At 37.9% G+C, this 20,767-nt stretch overlaps 1 protein-coding gene across 1 annotated transcript in view; it reads right to left on the bottom strand.

Moving 5' to 3' along the window:
• Positions 1–20,767, bottom strand: part of LOC131840696 (uncharacterized) — a 94,706-nt gene that overhangs the window by 57,217 nt on the left and 16,722 nt on the right. The window contains 5 exon segments of the mRNA XM_059188883.1: positions 13,137–13,280; positions 17,278–17,364; positions 18,020–18,106; positions 18,593–18,693; positions 20,478–20,576. Coding sequence (XP_059044866.1) covers positions 13,137–13,280; positions 17,278–17,364; positions 18,020–18,106; positions 18,593–18,693; positions 20,478–20,576 — 518 coding nt within the window.

The following is a 20,767-nucleotide window of genomic DNA, read 5'->3' as shown; positions in this document are numbered from 1 at the left end:
ATTGTAATAAAATGTTATTTTGGTGTATGTACCGCATTTATATGGATGGTAAGAATGGGTGTTTGTTACTTTTTCAGGCAAAAACTACTGAAGTAACTGTTTTTAGCAGGTAGTTGATTTAATAAGGAGTAACTTAGGTTACTTTTATTTTAGAAAAAATATTTTAATAACTTTTTTTTTTAATTCCACGCGGACGAAGTCACGGTTACAGCTAGTTATTAATAAAATTTCCTTCTTTACCGCGGTAAATTCACTGGATATTATTGTATGTTTCCAAATCAGTTAAACAAGTCATCACTTCCTGATGATGCAGCGCGGAAGCTACCTCGAGGTCGTACCGCTCCGTCATCCATTCATCCGGCTGTGATCACCCAATGCCGTGTGGTCGGCTCCGCACTGATGTTAAGAAATATTTATTCTTTTTTTTTTTTTTTATCTCAGGACAATTTATTTATTTATTTATTACATCACACATCTCAACACAATAAAAAAAACGATGCCGACAGCTGCATATAAATTATTATATAAAAAAACCGTAAATAAAAATAATTCATTAAATTAGGGATGAAATCATTATATACAAAGAAAAAAAAAAAAAGAAAACAAAAAAAAAAATATTCAATTCACACAGCGCCATCTAGACCCACGTTAAGCTACCTAAAGCTTGTGTTATGGATACTAGATAACTGATACAAATACATAGATATTTATTTTTTCGTAAATACATACATATTATACATGGAAAACACCCAGACCGATACAAACAATCATACTCATGAATACAAACGTTTGTGCCGTGCGAGGAATCGAACCCGTGACCATCGGACGTAAAGCGGTGTGCTAGACCGCTATACCACCGAGGTCGTCAAACATATAATTAGTAAAAATCACGGGATCTTACCACGTTTTACATTTATTTGTTCACCCGTGAACATGGTGGTTGAAACACTACCGAAATATCGAGAACTCAGCATATAAATATAAAACGTGGTAAGATCTCGTTATTTTTACTAATTATACATATAAATAATGACCGCGTCAAGTTTAAAACAGTATATAATATTTATTTACTAGCTGTACCCGCCACTTCGTCCGCGTGGAGTTCAACAAAAAAGTAAATTAGAGATTTTTCTAAACTAAATGTAGCCTAAGTTATTACATCAGCTACCTGCCAAAAAAAGTCCCATCAAAATCGGGCCAGCCATTTCAGAGATTAGCCGGAACAAACAGACAGACAGACAAAAATTGTAAAAAATGTTATTTTAGTGTATGTACCGTACTTATATTCATAGGCATGTAGTAAAAAACGGTTATTTCAATATTACAAACAGACACTCCAATTTTATTTATCTCTGAAATGGCTGGACCGGTTTTGACGGGACTTTTTTTGGCAGGTAATTGATGTAATAAGGAGTAACTTAGGCTACTTTTATTTTCGAAATATTCTTTTTTTTTTATAAAAATAAAGTTAAATTCCACGCGGACGAAGTATATATATAAGAACAGCTAGTATTACATATAATTTGTCTCTTCACGGTGAAAATTAAATTGTCTCCGGAACTGGACCAGTGCTGAATGAGAAATATGTCTATTCGAGACAAGAATTTCATTCTATTATGAAACCAATAAGAGGTATGTAATTGTGAATATTGTAGCAATTGAGGGGTCTATTAGTTGGCACTGGAAGCTGCAAGTAGTGAAGGTGAGTGTTAATGCATTCTAAAAGGGCCTTTACACCTACACCCGTGTCACAAGTCACGGGCGCTACTTGGGGTTTCTCTTCCGGTATCCGACCTCATCATAGTTAGTGGATCTTACTTGCTACGTTATCATATACATAGGTCCTTACATATGAAATTGGCGTTGTAGACTATCTATATACTAAGAGGGAACATACGGCAGTAGCTGAAGTTACACAAGGTTCCAATTCTCGACGACAAGACCTTCAGATCCCTAATCGGTAGTTCCCGACGGTCAGTATACTTAGAATACACACACGGCTATCTTCGGTTACATAACTTCCTAATTCTCAGACGGGACCTTTGGGCCCCCGATCCGTAAACTCAGTGTTAGAATTCACATCATTATTGTAGAAAAAATCCTATATTTTAAAAATATATTAAAAGAAGGTAGTTTATTTTTAGTACTAATGAAGTACCCAATGTAAGGATTATTACGAATATTGTAAATAGCGCCATCTAGTATTTATAGACCAACCTACTACACTGACTTTGGTCTATAAATATGGAGGTCGGTAGTTGAATAATCCTCTTTCGTTGCGTGAGCCGCGGCATTCAGTCGACGAGCGCAGAGCGTGCCGGTTGTGTTTTGGATACTAAAGTGAATTGTATTAGGAATGGGTTCATCCCGGTCTTAGTTGGGCCTGGGGGGAAGCTGCAAGTAGTGAAGGTGAGTGTTAATGCATTCTAAAAGGGCCTTTTAAACCTACACCCGTGTCACAGGTCACGGGCGCTACTTGGGGTTTCTCTCCCTGACGACTGATTTAATCTTATTGTGTTGTTTATATTTGAGCCTAAATAAATTAGTGCTGGTTGGTAGTTTGTATTCACACGTTTCGTAAAATGTGAACTTACAAGGATTGTTTAAAAGAGCAACACACAAGTTTCGGGGGGAAAGGGATTGTTAGTAATGTGGATTGATAACCCCATTGCTAGCAATGTACCTTGTCAGGTCGACCTCCACGCGGTTCCCCCTGGAAACCATCGTAACAAATACCTGGTGAACTTGTTACGATGGGCTAACTGACCTGACCTCATGCTCATCTTATCATCTTCCACTGGTGCCCCGCCAGCGTAAACCGTTAGCGCCGGCAGGTGCACCATTACCTTATCATCCTTAAAAAAAAAAAAAACACACAAGTTTCTTGCTTATTCTTCTTGTGATGAGACAGCTTTCTGAATAAGCGGTAGATTTAAAAAAATGTTGACTATTCAAAAGTGCTTAAATTAAGTTTATTTGTATAAATGATTTTCTATTCTATTACTGACCAACCGGCATCACGCCTAAGTCATTAGGATAACTAGTGACTTTTAACACTTGCTTGGCACAAACATTTTGTTTTCCTGAGTATTATTGTTTGTATCGGTCTGGGTGTTATATATATACTAGCTGTCCCGGCAAACGTCGTTTTGCCATATAAATTAATAACGCTATAAAAAAATAGGGGGTATTTTTGTATGTTGTATCATAAAAAAATAGAAACTAAAAATTTTGTCTAAAAAATAAAAATTTAGGGGTGGACCCCTAACATTTAGGGGGATGAAAAATAGATGTTGGCCGATTCTTAGCCCTACTCAATACGCTCACAAAATTTCATGAGAATCGGTCAAGCCGTTTCGGAGGAGTATGGGAACGATAACTGTGACACGAGAATTTTATATATAAGATATTTTATATATAATATATGTATTTACGAAATATATATTATATCTATGTATTTGTATCAGTTGTCTAGTACCCATCACAAGCTTTAGCTAGCTTAACTTGGGACTAGATGGCGCTGTGTGAATTGTCCTGAGATGATCTCGGACAGTGCGGTTTCAGAGGAGCTTCCTCCCGCGTACACTTACATTGTGGAATGAACTACTGCCGAGGTTTTCTCACGAGACTACAGCATGGGGTTTTTCAAGAAGGGTATATTAAGGTTTCTTAAGTCGGCAACGCGTGATACTGGTGTTTCAGGCGTCCATAATCTACGGTAACCGTTTACCATCAGATCGGCCGTATGCTCCTTTGCCACCTACGTGGTATAAAAAAATAATTATACAATTCATACAGTTCGACGACCTTCGCGGATTTCCTTGTAAATAAACAACATAGTAGTTTTTTTGCTCGTCGTGTGCCAATGTTGGCATGTGCTGCAACATATATATGTATGTATATATAACTCAAAGGACTGACGTAGTGATCTATCAACGCACAGCCCAAACCACTGGATGGATCGGGCTGAAATTTGGCATGCAGGTAGATGTTATGACGTAGACATCCGCTAAGAAAGGATTTTGATTAAATCTACCCCCAAGGGGATAAAATAGGGGATGAAAGTTTGTATGAAACTTTATCAATTTTAAACCGATCGGGCTGAGACTTTGCATACATAAAGCTACTATGACGTAAGCATCCTCTAAGAAAGGATTTTGATTAATTCTACCCCAAAAGGGATAAAATAGGGGATGAAAGTTTGTATGAAACTTTGTCAATTTTAAACCGATCGGACTGAGACTTTGCATGCATAAAGCTACTATGACGTAAGCATCCTCTAAGAAAGGATTTTGATAAATTCTACCCCTAAAGGGATAAATTAACGCGAGCGAAGCCGCGAGCAAAAGTTAGTATACACATATATATGTAAACAGGCCGGTAATATATGACTTACTCCTTGACTTTCATCGTTCTGCTAACAGCAATAACTGTCTTGGAAGAACCTCAACTTGTTATATACGTACGTACAGGGCCGGATCGGGAATTTGTGGGGCCCTGGGCTAAATCTACTTAGGGTCCTACCTAATTATATTACTCAACTAAAAAAATACACCGACCAAACACAAGCGACCAGAAATTCCCCGTTCCTTTCGATAGACGCGCACTTGCATGGGTTGATCGATCTCAGGGTTGCCAACCTTATATTTTTTTTTAATTTCTAGATATTTTTTTATATTCTAAACTAGCTGTACTCGCGACTTCGTCCGCGTGGAATTTAACTTTATTTCTAAAAAATAAAAGTAGCCAAAGTTATTCCTTATTACATCACCTGCCAATAAAAGTCCCGTCAATTTTAGAATATAAAATAAAGTTAAATTTAAAAAGTCGCAGCTACTATACAATAATAATATATAATATAATAATATTATAAAGCTGAAGAGTTTGTTTTTTTGTTTGTTTGAACGCGCTAACCTCAGGAACTACAGGTTCGTATTGAAAAATTATTTTTGTGTCGGATAGTCCATTTGTCGAGGAAGGCTTTAAGCTATATAACATTACGATACGACCTATAGGAGCGGAGCTGCAATGAAAAATATTGCAAAAAAATATTCATATTTGTAGGTGCTGCGCGAACAAAGTCGCGAGCACGGCTAGTATTGTTATATAAATATTGTTAAATTGGCTGAAAAGAATTATTTATATAAATAACTTTGGAGAATTAACATAGCGCCATCTAGTCATACGGTAAGCAGAACTTGTGTTACTAGACAACTGATATAAGTACATAGATATATTTTTTAGCAAATACATACATATTATACATAGAAAACACCCAGACCGATACAAACAATCATACTCATGAATACAAATGTTTGTGCCGTGCGAGGAATCGAACCCGCGACCATCGGTCGTAAAGCGGTGTGCTAAACCGCTAAACCACCGAGGGCGTCGAATATTAAAATAAAAAAATAACACTGCCTGGAATCGAACGTGCACTACATACTATAGAACGTGACATATATGACGAGGTCGTCGGATCGTGCGGTATTGTGTATTTATATGACATATATACACAAACGTAGATAGTGTTCGTTTGTCCTCGGCGCCGTTGTAGGAAGCCTTGTTATGTAAAAACCACGTACGGAGCACGCGAATTCTATATGCCCCGATGGTCTAGTGGTTAAACACAACTTTTTAGTTACCATGGTCGCGGGTTCGATTCCTCGCACGATAAAAAAATTAATATTCATGACTATGAGTGTTTGTATTGGTCTGGGTGTTTTCAAACACAATAAAAATACATAGATAATATATTTATTTTTATTAGCTGTACACGCAACTTCTTCCGCGTGGAATTTAACTTTATTTTTCTAAAATAAAAGTCCCGTCAAAATCGGTCCAACCATTTCAGAGATTAGCCGTAACAGACAAAAATTGACAAAAATTGTTAGACAGACAGACAGACAAAAATTGTAATAAACGTTATTTTGGTGTACATACCGTATTTATATTAATATGCATGTTGTAAAAAACGGTTATTTCAATATTACAAACAGACACTCCAATTTGATTTATATGTATATTTGTATTTGCACCAAATTCGTGAAGATTACATAGAAGGAAATAATCTAAGTTATATCTCGAAAACAACAGACAAAGCCGTCGGATATACCTAGTACCTAAGTATAGTGCTGTCTTACTTGTAACAATTTTCACCTGAGATAAAACAAAAGGCTCCACGAAGATACGCGCTCGGTCCTTGGAGGAGACAGTTTGGGCTTCTCAGAACGTGACGTAAATAAAAAAAAAAAATCAACCACCCTACACAAAACACCACCTTAACACCTACAACATACAGTTCAAATTCTATTGCACTTACTAGCTGTTGACTTTGCATAGAGTCGAAATTCTCTCAAACGTGACACATACAATTTATCCTAAAATGTACCTTGTTACGTAGGCTTTAAAGTTGAAATTTCGATGAACGTTTTGGGAAGCTAAAGATCTATACCTGCGAGGAGCAAAAAGGTCCGGAGCGTACCAAGTTTTTGTTTATGCTCAAATATTTGAGAGCTCTCTTGGAAAATAATAGACGGGGATCCAAACCCACTACCTGGAAGGGTGTGGTTGCATTTCCTTGATCAAGCTTTATAGATTTATATTAAATTCTAATTCTGTTGGCCGCAGCTGGCCTTTACAGCTTCAACGGACGATAGGGGCCGAGTGCAGATGGCACTCCAAACCAAAGGAAGGACTTATGGAGCGGAAATCTGATCACTTGCTTTCTATACCTTTATGTTATCCTGGTACTTTCACTGGAATATTGCCATTTAAGTATACGTCCAGGTTTAGTGTCGTCTATATATGACGGTGGTTTTTTTCGAACTATTCTAATGACGCAGATGGCATTTACAGCTTCACTGGACCATAGGGGGCGAGTGCAGATGGCACTTAAAACCAAAGGTAGGAGCGGCTAGGCCAACTCCCGGATACAACTGACGGATACGACTTTAGTCTGAGGGCACCGCTAGGGGTTCAAACCTCGTCTCAGGGGGTCGCAATTATTATCCCCCATTTGAATTGGATAACTAACTACTCGCCCCGGCTTCGCATGGGTGTACAATTATTATATATATAAACCTTCCTCTTGAATCAATCTATCTATTAAAAAATAACCGCACCAAAATCTGTTGCGTACTTCTAAAGATTTAAGCATACATAGGGACAGACAGACATCGACAACGACAACGACTTTGTTTTATACTATACTAGGTAATCGCCCCAGCTTCGCACGGGTGTACATGTATTATATATATATAAACCTTCCTCTAGAATCACTATCTATTAAAAAAACGTTTTAAAATCTGTTTGCGTAGTTTCAAAGATTTAAGCATACATAGGGACGGACAGAAACAGCGAATTTGTTTTATACTATGTAATGATACTACAGTTAAAGTACCAGGACAACATGAACTACTAGATAGTCTGAGGTACAAAATGTAATGGTGAAATTACAAGGGACGATACCGTAACAAAACTTAGAACTCCGTGATAGCAAGATAGGAATATCACGGGCGTCACATGATAACTTGATGTCTGTGAAACTATTCATGTATATAGGCGACGGTTACCACTTACCATCAGTCAGGATGTATGCTTGATGCCATCTTCATTGTACAAAGTAGGAAATGTACTGCGATACTACAGTAAAAGTACCAGGACTACATGAACTACTAGGTAGTCTGAAGTATAAAATGTGATAGTGAAATTACAGGGGACAAAAGGGCCGTCACATGATGACGTGATACTGTTCATGTATGAACGGCCCCGTTCAAGTATTACGTAAGCACTATGGGGAGACGGGGGGAGGGGGGGGTCTAGATGATGATGACGTCATCGGTACTTATTTACTTTTTTACACGACTGGCAACCCTCACATTGTCTTTGCTAAAAAGCAGTACATTAATTGAAAAATGTGTACGTAATCATGGGGGGAGGTAAGAGCTTTGCTTACTTTTGCTGACAAGGGGGATGGGGGGTAAAACATTGTAATAAAGATTACGTAATACTTGAACGGCCCGATACGCAACGGTGACCACTTACCATTAGGTGTCAGATTGTTTGTCATTAATTGTATAAAACCAAGTACTAGGAGACCTATAATAAAAGCATGTCAAACACAGCACGCTCCCGGCCCGACGCAGGCGGTTAGCCCCGTCCCGTCCGTCCGTATATCCGCAACTATATTTAGGGCGGCGGCCGTTGAACTCGAAGGTCGGTACCTGCGCCCGCGCAGCCGTACACCGACAGTATTTTACACTTTTTATACTCTTATACAATGCTACAAAGAATCCTGATAACTTATATATCCCTGGTGTTTCAGACGAGTATACAATAGAATACAAAATCCTTCATCTTTACCAATATTACTAGCTGTACCCGCGACTTCGTTCGCGTGAAATTTAACTTTATTTTTCTAAAATAAAAGTAGCCAAGTTACTCCTTATCACATTAGCTACCTGTCAGAAAAATTCCGTCAAAATCGGTCTAACCATTTCAGAGATAAGCCGGAACAAGCAAACCGACAGGCAAAAATTGTAACAAATGTTATTTTGGTGTATGTACCGTATTTATATTCATATGTATGTAGTAAAAAACGATTAAGTATTTCAATATTACAAACAGACACTCCAATTTAATTTATATGTAGGCCATAGATGCACCGTATGCTTGTTTGCCACCATCTTGGTTTTTTTCTCGGACTAATCTAAAACTGTCCGCAGCTGGCCTTTACAGCTTCACCGGACGATAGGGGGCGATAACTTCAATCTTTATGCTTCCTATACCTTTATGTTATCCTGGTACTTTCACTGGAGTATTGCAGTTTAAAGTAGTAGTAGTAGTATACGTCCAGGCTTATGCAAATCGTCTATATATGACGGTGGCTTTTTTCGTGCTCTAATGCTGTTGGCTGCAGCTGGCCTTTACAGCTTCATCGGACTATAGGGGGCGAGTGTAGATGGCACTCCAAACCAAAGGAAGGACATATGGAGCGGCTGAAGGACTACTCCCTCCTGACGGATACGACTAAGGGCACAGCTAGGGGTTCGAACCTCGGCTCAGACCGTCGTAATATCGATCCCCGTTTCGTGGTATAATCTAAATATATATAACTCAAAGGTGACTGACTGACATAGTGATCTATCAACGCACAGCCCAAACTACTGGACGGATCGGGCTGAAATTTGGCATGCAGGTAGATGATATACCGTAGGCATCCGCTAAGAAAGGATTTTGATTAATTCTTCCCCAAAGGGATAAAATAGGGGATGAAAGTTTATATGAAACTTTGTCAATTTTAAACCGATCGCGCTGAGACTTTGCATGCATAAATCTACTATGACGTAGGCATCCCCTAAGAAAGGATTTTGATAAATTCCATCCCAAAAGGGATAAATTAACGGAGGCAAAAGCTAGTAAAAAATAAAACTTATATATTTTTGCCTCGTGTCGTTTAATGGCCAGTTTTACCCGTTTCTATGATATCTAATCAAAGAACAAACCGACCGAGTGCTGAGTCAGCGCATTCTCACTATACTGATTCACTATGTGTGAGAAACAAGGCTGCCAACCGCACCGTAGGGTAACCGTGCCAATAAACCTTCCTTACTAATATTATAAATGTGGAAGTAGGTATGTTTGTTACACTTTCACTCAAAAACTACTGAACCGATCATCATGACATTCTTGAAGGTATTGGAATGAAAAAAAAAACAATTTTTTTTGTAATAATAAAAAAATTTAATATCAACATTTTGCTACTTCACTAACAGCCAGTAATGAAGTTATGCGAGGGAAGCCGCGGGAAATAGATATAGAAATAATCTTTATTCAAATAAACTCATTACAAGCACTTTTGAATAGTCATATTTTTGATTCTACCACTCATTCGGAACGCAGACTCATCACAAGAAGAACGAGCGAGAAACTTGTGTGTTGCTCTTTTAAATACATGTTGTTCAGAATTGAATTTTAAAGAATTTTGTGTGAATATAAATTGTCAAATAGAAAAGTCGACTATTTAGGTTTTAGGGTCCGGAGCGGAGCATGAAATTACAGGATAAAAAGCAAATCGTGACAAAATCACCCGTGTGTATATCTACTACGATGGTTTCCATGGGAACTGCGTGGAGATCACCCTGATGTAATGTACCATACATTGCTAGCAATGGGATCATTGGCTAGGATAGGATTCTTAGTAATGTGGACTACACAGCAATCCCATCCCCACAATATTACATACTAGCTACGCCCGCGATTTCACACGCTTTAAATTTATAGTCTATATGTTATTCTGATGTATAAGCTACACCACTGTGAAGTTTCATCATAGTTCAGCAGTTTTTGCGTGAAAGAGTAACAAACAACCATCCATAGTCACAAACATTCGCATTTTAATGTTAACTATTTATGTTTATATTAAGTTTATTATTTGAATAAAAAATATTTCTATTTTAAAGCAATGTGCTTGGTTGATATACTTATGTGAGACTCAAAAAAAACAAATTTGTAAAGTCTACGCATCTATACATATAAATAAAATTGGAGTGTCCGTTTGTAATATTGAAATAACCGTTTTTTTACGACATACACATGAATATAAATACCGTACATAGACCAGAAATCCACTTTTTACAATTTTCATCTGTCTGTCTGTCTGTTTGTTCCGGTTAATCTCTGAAATGGCTGGACCGATTCTGACGGGACTTTTATTGGCAGGCAGCTGATGTATTAAGGAGTAACTTAGGCTACTATTATTTTATAAAAACAAAGTTAAATCGCGATCAAAGTCGCGGGAACAGCTAATATTTCAATAAAACTGTTATTTCCCCATTACATTCAGTTCACAGAATAATGTAACTATATTGAATCACTGTGGACTTCCTGTAAGTCTGTCTGTAACGAGGAAGTTCAATGAATTATACGTGAATAAGATTTTACATAGATGGTGTGACACCATAGGCAATAATAACTTATAATTCCATTGAGGAAGATAATGTATATATACTAGCTGACTCGCGCAACTTCGTCTGTGTTTCATTGCCCCACCTTTTCCAATATATCATTGCAGCTCTGCTCCTATTGGTAGCAGCGTAATGTTATATAGCTTGCAGCCTTCGACAAATGGACTATCCAACACAAAACGAATTTTTCAATTCGAACCAGTAGTTCCTGATATTAGTGCTTTCAAACACTTCAGCTTTATAATAATTGACTTTGTTATTTAAATAAAGAAAAAAATATTTATTATTTAAGTAACTAAAGAAAAAAATATTGAGCATGCCACATCAATTCGAGCCGTGGGCCATAGTGTGGACAGCTCTGATTTAAATAGTAAGCAGAGCAGGATGATAGTGATAAAAAAATTACATAATTAAGTAACATAGTAATAATAATAATAATCTCAGGACAATTCACACAGCGCCATCTAGTCCCAAGTTAAGCTAGCTAAAGCTTGTGTTATGGGTACTAGATAACTGATACAAATACATAGATACTTTTTTTTGTAAATACATACATAATATACGTAGCAGGTGATTGTTAGTAATGTGGACTGATGATCTTATTGCTAGCATGTCTTAATGTACCATGTCAGGTTGACATCCACACAGTTCCTGGAAACCATTGAGTTAATAATAAATAAATTCCTAGTGAAACATTATATGCTAACTGACCTGACCTCATGCTCATCTTATCATCCTCCACTGGTGCCCCACCATCGTATACCGTTAGCTCAGGCGGGTGCAGCATTACATTATCATCCATAAAAAATATCTATATATATAGCAAACACCCAGACCGACACAAACAATGAATATAAATATATTTGATACAATGGAGGAATCAAACTTGTGACTGTTGGAAGTGAAGCGGAAACTGTACAGTCGGATTCACCTACGAGTACAAACTGTACTGTTTCTAAATTAAATAATACATAAATAACAAGCAACCTTGGTTTCAGGCTGGTAGACAGTTATATAGATATTGCTATGTTATTTCATTAAAACTAATTGTTGTATAACAATAATTGTGTGTTTTTTATTGTCACCCTCAATATAACTTTTTATCAAAAAAGTTAAATATGTAGGGTACTTAAATATAATCATTCTATGTAAGCTTAATACAAGCATTTATATTAAAAAACATGATTCTAAAATATAAATGTGTTTCAATCTATAATACTAATATTTCTAACAGCAGTTTATATAATAAAAACCCACTCATTATCAAGTTATTAAAAATGCAATATTAATAGAAATAGAAATAATCTTTATTCAAATAAACTCATTACAAGCACTTTTGAATAGTCATATTTTTGACTAGCTGTACCCGCGACTTCATCCACATGGAATTTAACTTTATTTTTCTAAAATAAAAGAATATTTCTAAAATAAAGGTAGCCTAAGTTATTACATCGGCTACATGCCAAAAAAGTCACGTCAAAATTGGTCCAGGCATATCAGAGATTAGCCGGAACAAGCAGACAGAAAGATAAAAATTGTAAAAAATGTTATTTTGTTGTATGTACGGTATTTATATTTGTATGCATGTAGTAAAAATCGGATATTTCAATACTACAAACAGATACTCCAATTTTATTTATATGTATAGATTCTGCCACTCATTCAGAGCGCAGATTCATCACAAGAACAATGAGCAAGAAACTTGTGTGTTACTCTTTTGAATAGATAATATTTCAAACATTGCTCAGTAGATATCATTGTACAATTATTTCCTGAGCATGCTTATTGAAATACAAAAATGTTGCTGCAGTGCTGCCAAATGCTTCTATTAATTGGTAAAACTCTTCATATATATGAAGCATCATAAAATATTTATACCTGAACAGGTTATATGAAATACAAATGACATTGGTATGTGTTTGTATCATTGATAATTTATTGTAACAACTCATGTTTTATATCTAAATTTATATAGATAATATTATATTATGTAAAGGAAAAGATATTAGGCAACCATATTTCGAAACTTGTTTTTCCATCGTGAAAGTTCACCGCAACCAGCAACTTCCATGAGGTACGTTTGCCAAATTTTTATGCAACGCAGTGAAATCACGGCAAAGGAAATAAAAAGCGTAAGTGGACATGCCATATTGCTGTTTGAGCACATACCTATAGTTTTGCTCGTAATCCCAGAACTCCTTGTACCGCGGGTGCCAGCGAGGGCCCCCCCGCGAGTAGGGCCTCCTAGAGCCTCCTTGGCTCATGCCCGTTGCGCCATAACTCCACCAGGTATCGATCCGCGCAACCGGGTCTCTAAACCCGACTCCTCACAACGATTGCACAACACAAAACCAGAAATCCACTGCACTGCGACACTTTCACAATATCAACGGGAAGAATATCTATATTTTTGGACTTCACTGGAGCCCTACGCTATTGTTTTGGAGACTACTGCAACGGAGCGAAGCTCGCGCGGACTGAGCTCACGCAAGCGCGCCAACGTCACAGAATGATATTACTGCCCTCTACTGCCCTCTATATATTGCACAGATTACCATTCAAAATTCACCGCCAAAATGTATTTTTTAAAGTAATCAAGAATTTCAAGTTTCTATTTCACGTGAAACAGAAATATTTAATGGAAGTATAATAATATGTAAGTTTATAACTGCCAGTAACTGTAAATATTTAACTGCAACCCTAAAATGGATTAACGATACAGTTATTGATTTTATATTAGTGTCACGCGATATGTTGGGTATTATATTTTCATGAGGTGCAAATAAAGTCTCAAATTAGCAGTCAACAACATAGGGCGTGTTATCATCCACTTTAAATGGTTCGTCACCGCTCATATAATTAATGTGAATCAGATGATAATCTTGTCGACGATCCACGCTGGGTTCCAGTGTTTCCTCATCCACGGGAACACATTACACTATCAACACACACTCTGCACATTATAAAACGTAGAAAATCCCGTGTTACGCACAAATATAGTACAATACAAAGACGTAACGATACGCTCCCAGACCGAGCAAGCAATACGTAAGCTTGTAAAAAAAGTTTACACAACTAAACCCGTCCGAGGCGCTCAGCGATTTGACGCTACATTCAGCATTAATAACAATTGCGTCAGAGCTGAACGTGTATTTGTATAGATCATTGAGAAGCGCTTGATCGCTTGCGATACGTGAAACCACGCCCATTGTTATTATAATGCAGCCAACATGACGCACTGTGCAGTGTGAAGTTAGCCGCCAAAAACAATTTGCGATGGCGTCGTCTCTTTCTAACAAATAGGAAGGACAGAGATAAAGAATGACAATACAATGACACAACAAGCTGCGGATTTTATGTTTATTTTTTGTGTTCACCTCATTTTTACAAATAATCGTGATTCCATTGGGTCGGATGACATTGTGTTTGAAATCTTTAATACGCAATAAACTGTTTATCACTCTTATAAATATCTACATCCTTATTTATTTTATTACATTCGTAATTAGTAATTCTTGAGGACGCTTGTGGGCTGAGTTTACGCAACAGCACATACCAAATGATAATTAGTTTATTTTTATCATGCATGGGTAATTAGATAGGCACATTATAGAGTATACACACGCCTCCATGTCGGCTCGAGTTGCTGAATCTTCGTAAAATTACTTATGTCGTAAAACTGACATTATTCATCCGACTCTAAATAAATAAATAAATAACCCTGCATAATTCACACAACGCCATCTAGTTTCACGGTTACAGAGCTTGTATTATGGGTACTAAACAACTGATAGAAATACATATGTACTTTTTTTTTGTAAATAGAAATAAGATAGAAACAGCATTCAAAATAAGCAAAATATAATAATAATAATCTCAGGACAATTTACACAGCGCCATCTAGACTCACGTCGAACTAGCTAAAGCTCGTGTTATGGGTAATAGACAACTGATACAAATACATAGATAATTTTTTTTCGTAAATATATACATATTATACATAGAAAACACCCAGACCGATACAATCATACTCATGAATACAAATGTTTGTACCGTACGGGGAATCGATCCCGTGGCCATTGATAGTAAAGCTGTGTGTTAAACCGCTAAAGCACTGAGGCCGTCAATATCTATACATATAAATAAAATTGGAGTGTCTGTTTGTAATATTAAAATAACCATTTCTGATTACATGCATATGAATATAAATAAGGTACATAAACTGATTTTTTTTTACAATTTTTGTCTGTCCGTCTGTTTGTTCCGGCTAATCTCTTAAATGGCTGGACCGATTTGGCGGGATTTTTTTGGCAGGTAGCTGATGTAAAAGACTGAGAGAACTTCAGAGCAATTATATTGTTTACTAGCTGTTCCCGCGACTTCGTCCGCGTGGAATTAAACTTTATTTTTCTAAAATAAAAGTAGCCTAAGTTACTCCTTATTACATCAGCTACCTGCCAATAAAAGTCCCGTCAGTCCAGTCATTTCAGAGATTAGCCGGAACAAACAAACAGACAGACAAAAATTGTAAAAAATGTTATTTTGGTGTATGTACCGTATATTCATATGCATGTAGTAAAAAACGGTTATTTCAATATTACAAACAGACGCTCCAATTTTATTTATACGTATAGATACATGTACACCCGTGCAAAGCCGGGGCGAGTAGGTAGTAAATTATGAGTGAACATATTTATTTTAACAAACTGCTAAGCAGTTTTGCGGTTTGACAGTACATTTTAGTTTTCTATTAAATTATGTTTTAATAAGTGTAAAATAAAATCACATCTTTTGTAAAGTAATATTATATTTTACATATATTTTATATACAATTACTAGTTTTACAATTTCACATGTTTACACAAAGTAAATACAATTCAACCACATTCATAACTCGTCTACACGCACACACTGGGATGGGAGAGTTCCGAACTCTCCCATCATACAAAACCAAGCATCTTTTAGAAAAAGTTAATAGGTCTTTTATGGGAATAGATATAACAATTTACACCTATCCTATCCAAACCAAGGTTTGTAGTGCCATCTGGTACTTTCACTGGAGTATTGCAGTGTAAAGTATACGTCCAGGCTTATGCATTCTGTCGTTTATATATGACGGTGGCTTTTTTCGGACTACTGTAATGCTGGCCGCAGCTGGCCTTTACAGCTTCACCGGACGATTACGAGTGCCGATGGCACTCCAAACCAGAGGAAGGACTTATGGAACGGCTGAAGGCCAACTCCTGCCTGACGGATACGACTTTAGTCTGAGGGCACCACTAGGGGTTCGAACCTCGGCTCAGGCCGTCGTAATTTCGATCCCCGTTTGAATTGGACGGGGGATCGATCAGAGGGGGCAAAATAAGTAATACAATTCCAGTACTTGGGCTGGGACAAAAGTCAAACATTAGCGCGTTTCAAATTTTCTAGTAGCGCCATCTAGTAATGGATTTGAGTAACAAACTTAGTACTTTAAACACGCCTCTTGTTCTGTAACTGCTAAAACCACCCTACAAACACATTCAACGGGAAAAAGGGATTGTTAGTAATGTGGACTCGTGACCCGGTTACTAGCAATGTACCATGTCAGGTTGACCTCCACGCGGTCCCCCCTGGAAACCATCGTGATAAATTTCCGCTAAATATATCATGATGTGCTAACTGACCTGACCTCATGCTCATCTTATCATCCTCCACTGGTGCTGCCAGCGTATACCGTTAGCGCAGGCTGGTGCACCATACCATTATCATCCATAAAAAAAACACATTTATCGATCGATCGGAGGTGATTTTAACACTATTATCTGATTGTTCTGATGAACAATTTAAGAATATCAGTAAATAGACGTACGAGTTATGAACATAACTGAAGGTAGAGTTGTGTGTACGTAGAAGCCACTTGGTCATCCCTGGGGTACATAGGGATGACCGAGTGGCTTCTACGGGTACGGTAAGGGACGGACACAAGAACTAGGGATGTTATGGATATGAAATTTCGGATACGTTTCGGATATAGGAAAGAACCGGACACGGATACGGATATGAAATTATTCCGGATTATCCGTTAGTTTCGGATAATATCGGTTACGGATATTAATGTTTTAAGGAATTTCAAAAGTAAAATATAAATAGCTAATAAAATGGTTACATAACATGTCTCAATTAGGCTCCGTCCCTAACCGATATTATCCGAAACTTTTATTTCTGATTCGGTTACGGTTACGGATATTTTTTTATATCGGATATCCGATAGTTTCGGTTACGGTTACGGCGCTCCTTAACATTCCTAACCAGAACCCGTGTCCCAGACTGCGCTGCCGGGAACTAAATCTGGTAATCCTTTGGATCGTAGAGTTCAGATAGCAGCCGGTAGATGTAGGAAGGAGAGCTCCCACCGCTGTGAAATAAAAATAAGAAAAATCTTAATATCAAATAAACTTAATATAAACACTTTTGAATAGTCATATTTTTTATTCTACCGCTCATTCGGAACGCAGACTCATCACAAGAAGAATGAGCAAGAAACTTGTGTGTTGTTCTTTTAATTTAATTAAATTTATTAAACGGCGTCGGTGGTCTAGTTGTTTAGGACACTGCTTTACTTCCTATGGTCGCGGGTTCGATTCCTCTCATGGTACAAACAAGGTCTGGGTGTTTTATGTATGTATTTTCGATAAAAAAAAAATGTATTTGTATCAGTTATCTACTACTCACAACACCAGCTTTAGCTAACTTAACTTGGGTCTAGATGGCGCTGTGTGAATTGTCCTGAGATTATTATTTCTAAAATAAAAGTAGTCAAGTTACTCCTTATTACATCAGCTACCTGCCAAAAAAGTCCTGTCAAAATCGGTCCAACAATTTCAGAGATTAGCCGGAACAAACAAAAAGATGGACAGAAAAAATTGTAAAAATGATATTTTGGTGTATGTACCGTATTTATATTCATATGCATGTAGTAAAAAACGGTTATTTCAATATTACAAACAGACACTCCAGTTTTATTTATATGTATAGATTGTCATTTTAGTACTAATATATGAAATGCGTACAGGTTGGTGATGAACAGCGTGATGTGATCGGGCGGTACGAAGTCGTACAACGGTGCGTACACGTGCACGCTGCTGCTGGAGCCGCTCCTGTACACAACACAACAGTATATTACAACTACACGACACCGTCCTCGCTGGCGAAGACGACGACCTCAACCACACCATATCGCGCAATTAAGGCTTCGTCGCCCCTCCGATCGTTCCCCCGTTCAATTCAAACATGGATAGAAATTACGACGGTCTGAGCCGAAGTTCGTATCCCTAGCGGTGCCCTCGGACTAAAGTCGTATCCATCAGGCGGGAGTTGGTCTTCAGCCGCTCTATAAGTCCTTCCTTTGGTTTGGAGTGCCATCTGCACTCGACGCCTAGCTTCATACCTCCTTACAACCCATTTTTAGCATTAAAAAGTAGTCTATGTCCTTTCTCAGGATCTAGACAATCTGTGTACCAAATATCATTTAAATCGGTTTAGTAGTTTTTACTTGAAAGCGAGACAGACAGACAGTTACTTTCGCATTTATAATATTAGTAATGATGAATGAATGAATGAATGAATGAGGTGCGTGTACTGACTGGTAGGGCAGGGCTCGGTGCGGGTCGGCCAGCGCGTTGAAGTGGTGCTGGTCGCAGGCGTGTAGCGGACACAGCTTGTACAGCGGCGACAGTACGATCACCTGCCGCAACATATATCATACTGCGTGAGTTGCTGGCAGCTTGGCCACCATTAATTTACCATTAGACGACCTCGGTAGCCTAGCACACCGCTTCCGATGATCGCGGGTTCGATTCCTCGCACGGCACAAACATTTGTTTGTTTGTAATACTTTATTGTACAATAATATTATAAATAAAAGGACACAATTGACTTAGAAAAAACATGCGTACAATGGCGGACTTATCCCAGAAGAGGGATTTCTTCCAGTCAACCTTTGTATTCATGAGTATGATTATTTGTATCACTCTTGTTGTTTTCTATGTATAATATGTATGTATTGTGATGACAGGAGCGGTGGTGAGAGTAAACACACACAGTAGGGTGTAACTTGTATATTAACTGTTACATCTTGATTTACTCTAGCTTACACTAATTACATAAACTATATATATGAGCTACTGCGTCACCTACGTGTCGTTAGATAAAACGTACACTGGCACAATCTACTATCGACCGTGCTGATTTGCATCACTATATCACAGTATTTATGAAAAAAATATCTATGTATTTGTATCAGTTATCTAGTACCCATAACACAAGCTTGAGCTATATTAACTTGGGACTAGATGGCGCTGTGTGAATTGTCCTGAGATTATTATTATTTATTTTTTTCTCAGCTTTTGCTGGTTTTCTCCACACTTACGGGCCGAAACCAAGTAAGTGCAGAGTGTGTGTATGTGTGAGTGTATGTGTACTTATTGTGTGACTGGTGTTATATCCTTTTTATCTATTTCGAAAGTTTTCAGACTATACGATAGGTACTTAAGATGGCAGCCTTTTGAAGGGTGATGTAAAGTGTTTTTTGTATATCTAATTGTTTCAGGCTTTGATGTAGGTGATTAGGTATGATACCTGTAGATGAGAGGACTATGGGTATTATATAATCTTTTCCTGTTTTTATTATCTGTTAAATCATATTTACTGAGCAAGACCTATTACTCACTAAACGATTACTTGAATGACGAGCGTGCGTGGCAATAGTTGTTCATGCACTGGATTTTCATTTAATGTTAGACATAGACACCTATATAAAAATACATTGTAAATAAACTGGCTTTAAAAAAAAAAAGTAATTCAATTGAGTTTCTTGCCAGTTCTTCTCAATTGGATCTATATACCGAACTGGACGGTAGGGAAAAATTAAAATTATAATGTAAAAATTTGACGTTCATAAGCGGCTAAAATGTCCTACATGAATAAATGATTTTTGAATTTTTATTATTATATTTCCTCTCGACTCTCGCCGGTAATCTTGGTACGTACGGGCCTAAGCCAAGTACACAACAATGTTCTATTTTTAGGTGTATATACTATATATTATATTATTATATAAAAATTCTCATCTCAGTGTCATTGTTTATTATTATTATTATTTTTAGTTAGCTAGCTTGAATATATAAACATTACTTGGCTGCGAAGGTGGCCGCGTGGAGGCCGGCCACTAGTGGGAGTGGTACGTACGGGCACGCTGTGGTGTGTGGCCACTAGTGGGGGGGAGTGGTACGTACGGGCACGCTGTGGTGTGTGGCCACTAGTGGGGGGGAGTGGTACGTACGGGCACGCTGTGGTGTGTGGCCACTAGTGGGGGGGAGTGGTACGTACGGGCACGCTGTGGTGTGTGGCCACTAGTGGGGGGGAGTGGTACGTACGGGCACGCTGTGGTGTGTGGCCACTAGTGGGGGGGAGTGGTACGTACGGGCACGCTGTGGTGTGTGGCCACTAGTGGGGGGGAGTGGTACGTACGGGCACGCTGTGGTGTTTGGCCGCGAGGGTGGCCGCGTGGAGGCCGGCGTCTCCGAGCGCCGCGCCGCCCGCCAGCACTGCACGCGCACCCACCACCACCTGGGGGGAGATGTAACGTATATACTGCTGCTCGCGACTTCGTCCGCGTGGAATCGTGACCTTTGATATCATTTTAATTATTTTACAAATAAGACATTCATGGCATCATTCTAGCTTAAAAAATGACGAATTTCCACACAAACTTTCATCCCCTACCTTATTATGCACCCTTAAAGGCAATTCTTTTAAAA

The sequence above is a fragment of the Achroia grisella genome, unplaced genomic scaffold, assembly GCF_030625045.1.
Source record: "Achroia grisella isolate CSIRO2021 unplaced genomic scaffold, CSIRO_AGI_Agris_v1 utg149, whole genome shotgun sequence".
Lineage (NCBI taxonomy): Eukaryota > Metazoa > Arthropoda > Insecta > Lepidoptera > Pyralidae > Achroia > Achroia grisella.
The sequence above is the reverse complement of the archived record's forward strand: the minus strand, read 5'-3'. Positions and strand labels throughout refer to the sequence as shown.